This window comes from Entelurus aequoreus, linkage group LG07, assembly GCF_033978785.1.
Source record: "Entelurus aequoreus isolate RoL-2023_Sb linkage group LG07, RoL_Eaeq_v1.1, whole genome shotgun sequence".
Lineage (NCBI taxonomy): Eukaryota > Metazoa > Chordata > Actinopteri > Syngnathiformes > Syngnathidae > Entelurus > Entelurus aequoreus.
In genome coordinates, this window is record NC_084737.1 from 46,444,344 (window position 1) to 46,460,422 (window position 16,079).

General features: G+C 38.6%; 1 protein-coding gene across 2 annotated transcripts in view; it reads right to left on the minus strand.

Annotated features, from left to right (window-relative positions):
- Positions 1–15,166, minus strand: part of LOC133653917 (1-phosphatidylinositol 4,5-bisphosphate phosphodiesterase gamma-1-like) — a 38,834-nt gene extending 23,668 nt beyond the window's left edge. For both annotated transcript variants that reach the window (XM_062053753.1, XM_062053752.1), the window contains exons 1-2: positions 14,913–15,166; positions 13,001–13,288 (exon numbers count right to left, since the gene is read on the minus strand). In XM_062053753.1, coding sequence (XP_061909737.1) covers positions 13,001–13,217 — 217 coding nt within the window. In that variant the 5' untranslated portion in view covers positions 13,218–13,288; positions 14,913–15,166. The remainder of the gene's footprint in view (positions 1–13,000; positions 13,289–14,912) is intronic.
- Positions 15,167–16,079: the final 913 nt, after the last annotated feature.

The window sequence follows — 16,079 nt, forward strand, 5'->3', positions numbered from 1 at the left end:
AGCTATTAAATTGTGCACATTGAATCTACAGCAGTGGTTCTTAACCTGGGTTCGATCGAACCCTAGGGGTTCGGTGAGTCGGGCTCAGGGGTTCGGCGGAGGTCAAAACACACCTGACTCATCGTGTAATTACAAACTTCTCCCTATCGGCGTATTACGGATACGGCAACAGCTGACTGGTTTGCAGGTGTGTAATTTGTTGTGAGTTTATGCACTGTGTTGGTTTTGTTGTTTGAACAAGGTGATGTTCATGCACGGTTCATTTTATGCACCAGTAAAAAAACATGGTAACACTTTAGTATGGGGAACATATTCATTAATTAGTTGCTTATTAACATGCAAATTAGTAACATATTGGCTCTTAACTAGTCATTATTAAGTACTTATTAATGCCTTATTCGGCATGGCCTAATTATAACCCTAACCCTCTAACCCTGACCCTAACCAAAAAACTCTGAATTAAGTCTTTATTACTTAGAATATGTTCCCCTAGTGTCCATCCATCCATCCATTTTCTACCGCTTATTCCCTTCGGGGCGGCGGGGGGCGGCGGAGCCTATCTCAGCTACAATCGGACGGAAGGCGGGGTACACCCTGGACAAGTCGCCACCTCATCACAGGTCCAACACAGATAGCCAGACAACATTCACACTCACATTCACACGCTAGGGCCAATTTAGTGTTGCCAATCAACCTATCCCCAGGTGCATGTCTTTGGAGGTGGGAGGAAGCCGGAGAAGTCTTTGTTACTTAGAATATGTTCCCCATACTAAAGTGTTACCAAAAATATATAACTTTGTCTTGAATTTGAAAAAACAAACATTTTATTTTTCACTAAAAAAGGGTTCGGTGAATGCGCATATGAAACTGGTGGGGTTCGGTACCTCCAACAAGGTTAAGAACGACTGATCTACAGGCTGTGCTCTCTTAGCACAAAGTAATCGATCTATACCTAAAGGAATAATGACAATAGGAAGTAAACTTGTCACATTAACTCAGTCTTTCTCAAATAATGGGGCGGATCCCCTGGGAGGGTGCAGTGCAATGCCAGGGAGTGCGCGTGTGACCCCGGGGAACATGCTTTATCAGTACCATGCAGTATCATGCTTCAAACCCCGCTTTGAAAAGCTGTGCACCACAAAATGTGCTCATTGTTGCCATTAATCTGACTTCCGCATTTTAATAACAAAATAAAAAAAACTCAGCACAAAATGTTTAATTAATTTTTTTGTACATTAGAGTGTTTTATATATTAAGCTGCTGAGTTAATTTGCTGAAAAAATTGAATGTATTATTATTTATTTACTTTATTTACTTACATTTTTCATTATCAATTGGTTCAAGTCGGTCAAACAATGTTTACAGTTTAAATAGATGTAATAGTTTTTTTTTTTCAAGCAAATTGATGGACTTTAAACCTTTTCTGTTACAAACTAAAAAAATTTTTAATAAAGTTATTACAATGTAGGATGACCTACATTTCTTTATTTTTTCTTTAACGTTAATAAGGATACAATGTTATGCAGAGTTGTACTTACAACAATTTTATAGAGAAATTATACTACTTATAGTCACGGCTGAGCTAAATGTTTTCTTCTCCCTAGGGGGGGCGTATCAGAAAATAATTGAGAAGCACAACATTAACTGGAAGTAAAGCACCCCAACAACTGTTTTTTCTTTATCATTAAAATACTTTTACAAATTAAAACGGAATAAGATCAAATTTTTAGACACTCAAAAGAAAATATGGATCTTAAGAAGCCAGAACAATATTTAATATTTCTTCTGCCCAGAGTGAGACAGTGCTTCTATATGAGACAGGAGCACGTGTCATTCTCTTTTTTTGTGCATTCTAACTACTGAAAAACTGCTAGCAAGAGGCAGCAAACTATGTAGGCAATGAGGTTTTAATCTGTCCCGCCTATAAAGCCCTCTAAAAAGACATCCATCAATGTTCTATAAACATTCTATAAGTATGTATGTAATGAATTAACAAGCATATTCATAATATTTACATATTTTGGTAATTTTAAGCATTGCCAGAACTTTTATTTTTGGGCAATTGATTTCACAGAGGTCATCACAAAGTTCACCATTTCCATCAACAACTAACTACCACTAATCATGACAGACTTCATGAGAACTACTTAAGGATAAATGATCCACAACCTTATTTTTTTTAGCCTGAATATAACGATGGTGAACTACAGTTTTTACAAGCTGGGTACTAGGCCAATCCAACTCTAGTGAAACACCAAGCATCATGTAGCGGTATTGCTAAGTGTTAAACAAGAAATACAAACTACGGACATTATAAAACAACCAGTTACTGTACAATGTCCGCTCCAACTGGGATGCCAACTGATGGGATGTTTATATCTTTGAGCACTTGCGTTAAACCGTTTAGATGATGAATTCATCATAATCCTCACCCCGGATTTCCATTAGATGCTGAACAGTTGCTGTACAAAACCATCAGAGAACAGCACAGCCATCCACAGTCTCGCAATCCCCACCACCATTCTGACTTTTACGAGATCTCGCGAGTCTGCCCGTAATCATGTGATAAGGGAAGTTGTAATTAATCGAACCACATAGAGTTTATTCTGTCCTTCCAGAGGAGCATAAGAAAATAAACTCGGTCCTGCTACTAATAATAGGAGCTGCAGCAGCAGCTCAGTAGGTCAAGAGGTAGAGTTACCTCTTTGATCAAGGCGCTGTGTTAATAAAAATACAGCCTCTGTGTTAGCTAGTACAATAACAATGTCTCTAATACTTTGTTAATATACAGGCCAAGGCATATCGTTGGTGGTTTTTGGATGTTTTTAGAGGGTTTTTTAGGCAGAATAGATGAATCCCATTCATACTTGCCAACCTTGAGACCTCCGAATTCGGGAGATGGGGGGGGCTGGGTGTGTATATATTTTCAAGTATTTCTTATATATATATATATATTTTCAAGTATTTCTTATATATATATATATATATATATATATATATATATATATATATATATATATATATATATATATATATATATATATATATATATATATATATATATATATATATATATATATATATATATATAAGGGCTGCAACAACTAATCGATTAAATCGATTAAAATCGATTATAAAAATAGTTGGCGATTAATTTAGTCATCGATTCGTTGGATCTATGCTATGCGCATAGGCTTTTAAAAAAAAAAAATTATAATTTTTTTTTTAAATAAATAAATCTTTATTTATAAACTGCAACATTTACAAACAGCTGAGAAACAATAATCAAAATAAGTATGGTGCCAGTATGCTGTTTTTTTCCAATAAAATACTGGAAAGGATAGAAATGTAGTTTGTCTCTTTTAATCGATTAAATCGATTAAAATCGATTATAAAAATAGTTGGCGATTAATTTAGTCATCGATTCGTTGGATCTATGCTATGCGCATAGGCTTTTAAAAAAAAAAAAAAATTATAATTTTTTTTTTTTTTTAAATAAATCTTTATTTATAAACTGCAACATTTACAAACAGCTGAGAAACAATAATCAAAATAAGTATGGTGCCAGTATGCTGTTTTTTTCCAATAAAATACTGGAAAGGATAGAAATGTAGTTTGTCTCTTTTATCCGATTATTAATCGATTAATCGAAGCAATAATCGACAGATTAATCAATTATTAAATTAATCGTTAGTTGCAGCCCTAATATATATATATATATATATATCGTATTTTTTGGATTATAAATCGCAGTTTTTTTCATAGTTTGGCCGTGGGTGCAACATATACTCCAGAGCGACTTATGTGTGAAATAATTAACACATTACCGTAAAATATCAAATAATATTATTTCTCTCATTCGCATAAGAGACTAAGCAAATGGCAGCAATCGTCACTCACACGTCAACCAATAAGAATTCGGCGGGGGAGGGTCATGGCAGAAGTGCATTGTGGGCCATGGGTTGCTAACTGCTATATGCTACTGCCGTAGCTATTAAAATGGATCACATCAAAATTGGCGGTAACTTATAAAAACTGAGAAGGGCTGAACTAAAATGGCACCGAAAAGGAAATCATATACTGCAGATTACAAACTGGGCGTAGTGAAATATGCAGCAGAGAACGGCAATCGAGCAGCAGAAAGAAAGGACATACCAGAGGCGACACCGGGGAGGAAGATTTCATCGGATTTAGCGATCGGGAGTGACAGATTGTTTGGTAAACGTATAGCACAGACCTGGGCATTCGGCGGCCCGCGGGCCACATCCGGCCCTTTGTGCGTCCCTGTCCGGCCCGCGTGAGGCCAATCATCCATCCATTTTCTACCGCTTATTCCCTTTGGGGTCGCGGGGGGCGCTGGAGCCTAGCTCAGCTACAATCGGGCGAAAGGCGGGGTACACCCTGGACAAGTCGCCACCTCATCACAGGGCCAACACAGTCATAAATTACAAAATAAATTTAAAAAACTATCTATGTCGAGTGTGCAATACAACGGTGCTGCATTGGTTTTGAAAAGCGTTATTTGTATTACTTCTGTGTGGACGTATGCGCGTGTGTGATTGTGAGTGAATGTGAACAGCGGCAATCACAAATTACAAAATTAATTTTAAAAAACATCCATGTCGTGCGTGCAATACAACTGTGCTGCTTTTATTTTGAAAATTGTTATTTATGGACGTATGTCCGGGTGTAACCTGTGAGTGAAGGTGCACAGCGACAAGTAATGCCTAGTTACCACCGAAATGTCAGTTCACGCTAAAAAGAGAAAAGTTGATGACGAATGGCGTGTTTCCAACAAGACATGGACTGCCAAGTAATTCTTTAAAGAAATTAAAGGTAAAGCCTTGTTCTTAATTTGTGGTACACAGGTTGCTGTGTTTAAAGAATATAATTTGAATCGCCACTACACAACGAAGCACGAGGAAAATACCGGAATCTGTCTGATGGAGCGCGCGCAAGGGAGGCTGATGCGTTGATGGTAAAACTACAAACCCAACAAGTACTTTTTGCCATATTTCACACCCCCAGAGATGCAGCTGTCAGGACAAGTTTCGTCATTTCTCACAAAATCGCCAGAAAAAGTAAGGCGTTTTCTGACGGAGAGTTTATCAAGGAGTGCTTATTGGACTCTGTTGCGCTGATATGCCTGGAAAGTTGGAGCTTCAGCTGAAGAACAGAACGGCCAACTTTGACTGTTTTTCGCTGGCTTTGGATGAGAGCTGCGATGTACGTAACACCGCCCAGCTGCTCATTTTCTTACGTGGGATAACTGCAGACTTTCAAATCACGGAGTAGCTGGCAGCCATGCAGTCAATTAAAGAGACAACCACAGGTAATGACTTGTTCACATAGGTTAATGCGTGTTTGGACATGTTATGACTGAAATGGGACAAGCTGGCAGGTGTGACAACAGATGGCTGTCCAAATCTGGATGCAGGATAAGCTTTAAATTAACCCTGTGCAGAAATTGACATTTTTGCTTTGTATTATACATCAGGAAGTGTAGTGTAAGACAGTGTTAAAAATAAAACCATCAAAAGCAATCTGCTTTTGTATAAAGTTAACTTAGGTTAAATGAAATTATTATTATTATTATTATTTATCTTACGGTATATCAAAAATAATATTGAGCAACATTTAATTGAAATATTGTCGATGTGGCCCTCCAGCAGTGCTCGGGTTGCTCATGCAGCCCCCGGTAAAAATTAATTGCCCACCCCTGGTATAGCATGTTCTATATGTTATAGGTATTTGAATGACTCTTGTTGCCATGATGTGTTGCGTTAACATACCAGGCACGTTCTCAGTTGGTTATTTGTCCACTGCTCCCCTCACCTCCCAGGGGGTGATCAAGGGTGATGGGTCAAATGCAGAGAATAATTTCGCCGCACCTAGTGTGTGTGACAATCATTGGTACTTTAACTTTTTAACTTAACTTTATTGTGCATTTTTGGCCGGTGCGACGTATACTCCGGAGCGACTTATAGTCCGAAAAATACGGTATATATATATATATATATATATATATATATATATATATATATATATATATATATATATATATATATATATATATATATATATATATATATATATATAAATAATCCGTTCATGAATGAGTATATCCGTTCAATGGAGAAGTCTGATCTACAAATTTTGCAGGCAGGATACCCCTTCACCTTCGAGCTGTCCTGGATAACCTGAAATTATTTTTTCCAATCATTTTGGAACTTGCAAGTAGGGATGATACTCGAAACCGGTTTTCCCGGTTGTTTGATAAGAAAAGAACCGAGTCCTCGGACTCAAATCCCTTTTTGAGAACCGGTACCCGTTATCGAGACCACTATAGTAAAGGAAAAGAGTTGATTCTTTATTCGAATCCCTCGGAACGAATCCCGTCCCGACCAGAAATGCTCCGTGTGACATCACAAGAAATGATGTCACGTAGCTCAGTCATTAGGCGCAGATAGGGAAAGCAGGAAAAAAATGGACGGGAAAAAGCGCTCCAAGGTGTAATAAAGTTCAAAACAAAAGCTATAATCCATCGAATAACTTCACTGAGAGATTTTAGCAGGGTAAAACACATGACGAAGACTTTTACGACCAACCGGAAACATAGCAACCAGGCTAGCAACGCACCTCCTTTACGGCAGCTGTCGCAACGTTCTTAAAACAACCGCAGCACATACATATATGACATCTCCCTTTTTTAACTTTTGTTTTTCTTTCCTTGTAAACAAAACAAAATCACACTGTAGATGTGTTGTCTGTCTAATTATAAATAATGCAGACGAGGCGTGTTGGCTGAGTTCTTGACGTTTACGTTCACGGGTGACGACATGCAACACTTTTCGGGGCTACCGCGCATGCTCGTAACTCCCGTTGCATGCTGGGTAGTGTAGTTGTTATATTCTCTAGCTCATAACATTTTCCCCCTATAAAGAAATAATGTTAACTCAATAAAGTGTATTTCTTTTTTTAGCTTTAACTTTTCATTTTTTAGCATTGTAACCACATTTGCAAAGAACTTTTCTCTTCATAGAATTTTCTTTCAATAAAGAAATAAAGTGCAAAAATGTCAAAGCATCATAACAAACAGTTATGTCAAATAGCAGCAGAAGTGCACTTTTTGGAGAGCTGTATTATTTTCAGTTTTGTGCCCAAGGGACTGATTTTATTTACTATGTTATTATTTATACACCTATAGTGATCACAGAGACAGGTTGTTTTTGTGTTACTGTATATATTTGTTTTTCTGAAAAATCCCACTTAATATACTTTGGGTAACAACAGTCAATATTTATTTATTTTATTTTATTTTTTTAGGTGGGTAACAGTCAATATTTATTTATTTATTAGATTTTATTTTTTTATTATATAATAAAAGTGAGCTTTTGTTAAACCAAATATTGTGGGTTTTTTTCCATATACAACAACCTATCTGGACTCGATAAGAGAATCGATAAGGAATCTGTTCGATAAGAGGATTCGATAATAGGCTCGGACTCCATAATTCCTTATCAAACATCATCCCTGCGTACTTCTTCTTCTTACTCGTCATCGCCATGTCTCTTCTTCGTTCTTCTGCTTCGTCTCTGTTATGTTTTTGGACATTACTACTTGCCGTAGTTTTGAAGCAATGCATGATGGGAATCCGGATGCTGTGTGTCTGTGTATTAACGTGCCGGCTGGAATAAACACACGCTGAGAAATAGCTCTGTGCCTGCCTACTTTATGGGTTGTAGATAAACCTATGGATAACGGAGACATATATAATAGTCTCCTTTTCAGGTGAGAGAGGACGCTAAAGGCAGTGCCTTTAAGACACACCCCCAATATTGTTGTCCGGGTGGAAATCGGGAGAAATTCGGGAGAATGGTTGCCCTGGGAGATTTTCGGGAGGGGCACTGAAATTCGGGAGTCTCCCGGGAAAATCGGGAGGGTTGGCAAGTATGATCCCATTAGCTACATTGTTAGCTGTCTCGTACTAGCGTTTTTACCTATTTAAGATGCACACTAAAGAGAACAACGTGTGTTCTTGTCTTACATTTCAATTGTAAATGATTGGTAAAATTCCCCCAAAAAGTGCAGTTTCCCTTCAAAAGTAGAACCAACAAGTGAAGGAGATAATACATTTTCACCCAATGTAGTAAACAGGCTCTAAGAGCATGTATTATTGCCAGGTACTTCCTTTTGTCCTGAGCCCATGAGCATTTTTCAAGCAGTAGAATCAAAACAGCGCAACATTACACAAAGTAAGTCATTTTATAAAGTTGTGCATAACTTTAATGATTATTTAACAATTGTGCCAAGAAAACTACGTACATAACATCTCCTGTTTCAGTGCAGCGTCTACTTGCACTTCAGCTAATCCAGGCTGTTGCTTGGAGGGCAAGGGTTAGCAGATAATAACAAATTACTGTCATTCACAAGGGCATTTCCACACATTTCACAAGGGCATTTCTACACATTGTTAAACACATTTTTAAAGGAATCTTAGGTGTTTCCATACACAACCTCGGTACTACCTGTTCCCTTAATTTTCAGTCCCACCACTTGGCTAAAATGTGCATGGCTGGAATGACATCACATACCTAAGGCGCAAATATAAAAAAAATATGCATCCTTAGAAAAAAAAGCTGGTCAGAATGATGACAGTGTCAAACAAGTTGAGCGTGTGATTCCTCTGAAAGCAAGCCACAGTCACTAACGGAAGTTACATTTATCATGTACGGGATTCCTAAATAAATATGACTGCCAACTTTCATCACTTGGACAAAAAAACGAATTAACCGAATGATGAATAATACAAATAAATAAACATGCAGATAAGATTTCCTGCATCCGCTTTTACAGTTATAAAGTAATGTATCTGTGACGTTGCACCTAACTCACTAAAAAAATGTGTGACAAAGTGTGTCCATCTGTCAGCTATTTTGAGAATTGTCTGTCACGGTTGTGCTAACCAACAGGTCTAGTTAGGCGTGTGTTGCGTGAGTAGTACAGAATCATGCCAGAAGGATAAGCACACCTAAACAGTGTCAACATGCACTTCCCAACCAAAAAAAGGATGAAGAATATTGTCAAAAGTTGTCAACTGATTTAAAGAAAATACATTGTTTTGAAATCCAAGCAAGAGGTTGACTTGTGTCCTGTCACTGTTTGTTGCTTCAATATGAAAGTTATTTAGGCGAACAATGAGATCACAAAAAGGAAATCAATTAAGAGTGAAAAAATGTATAAACCAAATCTAAATCCAGAGCCAGACAGTAATGATTCCCTGCACTTCCATCCATACACTATTTCTGTACACAAATTAGGTATCTGGAAATATATCACCTCTCCAGGAGTATCAAATTGCAGCCATGTATACGACCTTTGCTTGGAGAGAATATGATACTATTGTGAAAAAAAACAAAAAGGTATGCCTCTCTCTCTTCTCTTTTTTTTTTATGTGCGTGAGAGTGTGTTGCATCCGGAGCAGAGCACAGCTGTGCACAAGGCATCCTGCTACACGAGTAGGTAGACTCACCAATAAATGGATCCGTAAAGGAATGCGTACCCTCAACAAGAAGTACTATTACGTTGCAATGAGCGCAAACCATTTCCTCTTCCTGATAGTGTAGATTTCTGTATCCACTCTCACAGACGCCATGAAAATGCAAATATATTCCAGGAAGGGTTCTGTCAACACAAGCCCCTTTCAAACACCCTATTAAAGTTGGGAATTTTCTGCCTTTTTTCCAGGTCGAGGCTCTACATTCATCACAGACGGGTAGAAATGGGTACCGAAACTCGGTTCCATAATTTCACTAGTGCTTTCAATTAAACTGCTTAATTAGATTTAAAAAAGCTTCAATGTATATTCTGTTACTTGGCCACTGCAATAGAGCGCACATGAGAAAGGTGGTTTGTGAAGGCCGTGATCATTGTGGCAGCAAACAGCGGAGAATAGGGTTTATTATGTTATGTTAAAAATGTTGATGATGTGTGCATATATTAGATATAGGGCTGGGCAAAATGGACGAAAAAGTATATCTCGATATATTTTTACTTAAACTTGATATTCTATATATATATCTTGATATATTTTCCGGTGAAAATATTTATATAGATATTCATTTTTGAGCGAAATTCACTGAAATTTAAGTGAATGACAACTGTACTGTAAACAGTCAGTGGTACTTTTATTAACCTAGTTAGTCAAGATGGGTATTAACAGCACAGAAAAGAAACTGTTTAAGTAGCACAGAATTACATAACAAATAAAATAGAAAAATATGTTTTCTATGTAAAATAAATAACATAGCTGTGCATATAATACAAAATGTATCAAACTCAGATAAAAAATTAATTTGCAGATAGGCACTTTTTAATTCTCAGTCGACGATGTAATGGACTGTCACACATGTACGGTTCTGTGGTCCTACTAGACCACATGTCTGTGGTCACCGCCAAGTAAGTGACTTGACTTAATTGTGCGACTATGATCTTGTTGTTTGTTTCAAAATGATTCAACTATTCAATGTTGAAATATAAAGAGTGGAACTAATGAAGAAAATGTCAGCTACTGTCTTGTTGTAAAACACCAATGAAAATTAAATGTAGCATTTAGATAAAAGTAATCACATGTCTGCCACAATCATGTGTGTTCTTAAATGTGTATTCCACCTCTTCCAGTTTCGATTTGGGCTTACATGGTAAACAACTGAAATTAATGTTTTATCTAGACGCATACATTTGTCCAAAAGTGGCCAAATAGACACATTGTGGGTTTCCTGGACGTCGTCTACATTGCTAAAATAATAATCTAAGGAAGACAATCACTCAGCCATCTTCCACTAGTTTTCTTAATATATATATCGCCTGCTTGAAAATTCCCTCTTCTCTTCTACAACTCTCTCGTCGTCATTTGGGATGTCTATTGTGATTTCCCTTCCTGGTCCGATGACCCGTCCTATGTTGCCTTTGATTGGCCTAATCTCAACCAATCGTGACTCATCATAGTAAACAACCAACCAATCATGGATGTTCTTATACGTGCAAGCACGTCTTGGAAGGAGGAAGGGGAGGGCTTTAGTAGCCCGTGGAAAAGAGCGGGGTAGAACAAGGAACACAACAAATAAGCAGCGTTTGGTAATTTTAACGTAAAATAAATCATATTGATATTACGATATTTTCTTAATTCATATCTTGTTTAAAAATATATCGATATGTCTTACAAACTCGATATATCGCCGAGCCCTACATTGCATGCGCGACAGTATGTGACGTATGTAACAAGGTGCGCTTGTTTTATCTTTCTGGGAGAAGGAGAGACAAGAAAGAGTGATAAAAGCCTGCTGTGTAATGCCCGCAGCTCAAAGCAACTGTGTGAGAACGTATACTCACGAAATAGTCATTTTCTACATGGCACAGAGACAAACCCGCGATACATCGAGTATATTTGATGCATCGCCCAGCCCTAATTAGAAACACATATCAAAGGTTATGGCGAGCAGAAAATCAGTTTATTTAAACTATTTTACCCAAAATACGCAGTGATGCATTGTATTTTATCCGATTGGTCGATTAATCCAAACCAATCAAATAGAGCCTATGTTTGGTGCGAAATGAATGCAGACTCAGTCACCTGCTATAAGTGTTTGAAGGTAATATTGTGCAAGCAACGTCTTGTAAGTGATGTAGCATCCTGACAGAGGCACAGAGTCATTGACACACCAACAGCAGTGCTCAGGTCTAACACCGCACACATGTTTCACCACCGCACTCTACACAAAACAAAAATTGTGTTTTCAATTTTCTTACTACCCGTTCAGGCATTGTAAAATAGTACCAATTTGGCACATGTAAATGTTGTTCATTGCTCATCCCTACTGACAAAAGCATGGGGAACGACCCTTGAATTTGCCAGCTTCATAAGTAGAAACAGGGTAACAGAGTATTGTAACAGACAGGATGGCGTCTGTGTGAAAAGGAATAACAGAAAGCCGAAACATGGGTCACACTTGAGAGTGAGACTCGCTTTTCCCGCACTCTAGTATGGAAAGCATCCCAGTCCAATAACTATTGTATACGACACACCAGAGACTGACACAAAGGGTGCCACACTTCCGATGATTTGATTTTCACTGTATGAACGCACTCACAGGCACGACACTGGCAAATAGTGATATACCAATTTTGCGGATTCTCTCTGTGAAAGACACTAACGGTACTGCCCTTACATGTCAGGAATGATTCACCTATTTGTAAACAACAGTACCACACACGGTCACGCAAAATTTATCAGAATGCTATAAAACTTAAGCAGTTAATGTCCAGGTGTTAAATCAGAATCAGAACCAGCTGTATTGGCGCGGTACAGTAGGTTTAACACACAATTAATTTAACTTGGTAGACTGTGCTCTCTTTGTTCAATGTAAAACAATTAAGAAAAAGGTAGTATGCTTCTACAACAACAAAGTTGACACACACCAAACCAAATCTAGAAATTAGTATTTTGAAAAAAATTACAAGGCCTAAACATTTGTGTAATCAATGAGGGAACGGCAACCATCTAGGATCTTGGACCTGGACATTCTGTAGATATAGTACAGCACATTCTCACTAAATTTTAAACAGTCATGCAAAAAAATCTACCCAACCGGCTGATATATCAAAAACTGTAAACAATAAACCAACCCATGACGAGAGGTACATATAATTTATCAGTGATTGCTACAGGACTTACATCTTTTTACTTTTTTATTAAAGTATTTAAATAAATTAAATGTTATTCTCTAATGCAGTTTTTGATGCAGAAACATATGTATTGTAAAAAGTCCAATTCAAGGTTACAGTAGCACCACCTTTTACCTATCTTTCACAACTACTTGTCAAACTAAATACAATAATTAAAGGCCTTACCTACGGATTTGGCAGATTTTGATGATAAGAAATCCCCGTTAGCTTATCAAAATAATTAATGGAGAGTTAAGTGTAAATGTGAGGCACTTACTCTCGCCCTCTATTTTGTCCGTGCCCCGGGTCCAAATGATGGTCCTTGTCTCCAGTTTGACCTGGAAAGTCCTCCTCTCTGGCCTTTGGGATTTTTTCGAATAAAACAGCGTAAGCACAGTTCCCAGCTCCAGGTCTCGGTATAAGTTGTTCATCTCCGCGTCGTTGTCCATCCACGGGACGGGACCGTTGGAAAAGAAACCCGAGGTCCCAGCCATGTTCACTTCCCCTGTTTGTTATCCGTTTCCTCTCAGAACAATATGCTCAGTCCAGGCCTAGACAGGGATACCTACAACAGGAGAAGAGAAGGAGGAGGACGAGGAGGGGGAGGTCCATGAAACAACAATTCCACTTGGTGTCCAAATGTGTCAGACATGTACATACTTTGCTAACCAAGTTGACAAAGTCAGAAGGCATGTCTGATAGCTGTCACTCCTATTCACATTTTGAAAAGGAAATATTTCCTGTCAGGTTTTTCTGAGAGTTAATGCAAATGTAACTGGTGTTTCAGACAAACCCAACATACACCGTAAATACTCATGAAGATTGGTACACAGCAATGGTAAAGATAATAAGTGTTAAGGTAACACTCGCTATTGGGTGGTGCCATTACTAGCTGAAGTTTAAGCCAAAGTAAGTACATTTTTAATAAATACCGCACCGCTTAGATAAAACATTTTAAAAACAACCCTCAAACTATGCAGGTTATTTCTAGCCATATAATATTGTTTGCGCTTGAAGGTATTGTATTTAATAAAAAATTTAGATAAGTGCAGCGTCCAATAAAATACAAAGCAGACAAATAAATGATCCAAAAAGAACAAAAGTCAAATGCTAACTTTTTCTTCAAGATAAAATCAGGCCCTATCATCAACAAATACAACACAACGATGGCCAAGGTGATTAGTCAAATCCAATCCTGCAAGATTCAAGTAGCATTTGTTAATGAGCAGCTAGAGATACTTGCAGTGTCCAATAAGGGTCTCCGCGCAGCAAACACAAAAATTATCTAAAAACCAAATGAACATTTCTGCAATTATAAACGTAGCCAGATTGAAAACAAATGCAAATACCAAAAACACACACACCCCCAAAACAACGCAATGCTTGAAATTCACAGAACAAAACCTGAAGTTTCCCAGACTTAAGGGATGTTCATCTTTAAAGGCAAGAAAGTTGGCTGACTTTTGAATAAATGCAGGATGTAAAGGCACGTATTACTTTAAGTCTTTGTTAAACACTTGGTCTCATTCCAAGGCCAACATTGGCCATGTAAATAAGTTGCTCTACAATAGTGTAAAATATTAAGAGCAACTGTTGTTTCGCATGTTTTGGATCCTGCAGTGTTTATGTGATCGCAGTATTTTTAACATGCCACAAGTTGCATAGTGTTGCTGTGTTTTTTTCTGGTTAAGGGAAGATATTTATAATTTGATATTTAAAAGTGTAAGCAACACTCAAATGAGAAAATTATCACATTTAAAAAAGATGATATAGCAGGCACTAGAAAAGTCTTACTTTTTTAGGTGTATTTTTAATTCTCCTATATTGACGGTGCGCGCTCTGAGCTGCCATCAAATAGGTATGCAATTACCGATTTAAAACAACAACAACAACAACAAAAACATCTGGCACGGAGGGTAATATCTCTTTTACCCAAATACACACATACAGCACAGCCACGGTGGTAACAAGAAACGTCTGGCGTAAAAATCAGGCCAATGAGAGCTAGCATGTCGCTAGTCCCCAGACATGATGCGCCTGTTTTCAGACCCTCAAAGGGTCCCAGGTAGAATTTACTATCGCCTTTTCCTGTCCTTTACTAGCCTGCTGGAATATTGCGGGGGGAAAACAAGTGAAGAAAGAAGGCGTCGCAGTGGCTGCCGAGCTGGGCTGTGCTGTGCTGGACTTACCGCCGCAATCTCGGCCTGACCGCACATCTCTAACCGCTGCACAACTCTCTCCAGTGGCGCCCCTGTTTGCTGCCGTTCGTCCACTATTCCGGAATTAGATCACCACCAGGCCCCCGGGGAGGCTCGCCTGTTCCCGTCAACAAAACGCTCCAGTTTCCCCTTCTCCCCTATGCGTGTCCATAGAGGCAGCAAAGTGGAGCAGTGGTGAAGGTACGTAAGTCTGTCTGTGGAGGCTCCTCCCCCTCCTAGCGACCACCAGTAGCTCAAAATACACTGTTCCGGTGGAACGTTTCACAATAAAAGCTCAACACAGTGGAACACGCACAGCCCAATGGCAAGGGAAATAAATCTTATAACAATATGTAGGGCAAGGCACGGCGAGACAAGTTTATTTTTAGAGCAGAATTAGTACACAGGGCAAAGTTTTTTATAGAAAAATACAAGAAGGCAAAAATAAAATACTTATGATAAAAATTGAAATCACAAAATAAAATAATTATAAAGTTAAAGTACCAATAATCGGCACACACACACTAGGTGTGGTGAAATTAACCTCTGCATTTGACCCATCCCCTTTTTCACCCCCTGGGAGGTGAGGGGAGCAGTGAGCAGCAGCAGTGCCTGCGCTCAGGAATCTTTTTGGTGATTTAACCCCCAATTCCAACCCGCGATGCTGAGTGCCAAGCAGGGAGGTAATGGGTCCCATTGTTATAGTCTTTGGTATGACTCGGCCGGGGTTTGAACTCACGACCTACCGATCTCAGGGCGGACACTCTAACCACAAGGCCACTGAGCATGTCATAAAACATCCATCCATCCATTTTCTATCGCTTGTCCCAACGGCGGACAAGTCGCCACCTCATCGCAGGGCCAACACAGATAGACAGACAACATTCACACTCACATTCACTCACTAGGGCCAATTTAGTGTTGCCAATCAACCTATCCCCAGGTGCATGACTTTGGAGGTGGGAGGAAGGCGGAGTACCCGGGGGGAACCCACGCAGTCACGGGGAGAACATGCAAATTCCACACAGAAAGATCCCTAGCCTGGGATTGAACCCAAGACCTTCGTAATCATAATTTAAATCAAAAATCAAATACTCTCAGTTGTCATATAGCCTGGATTTGAACATTGCCAATGTTAAGGTCTGTTTTACATAATCT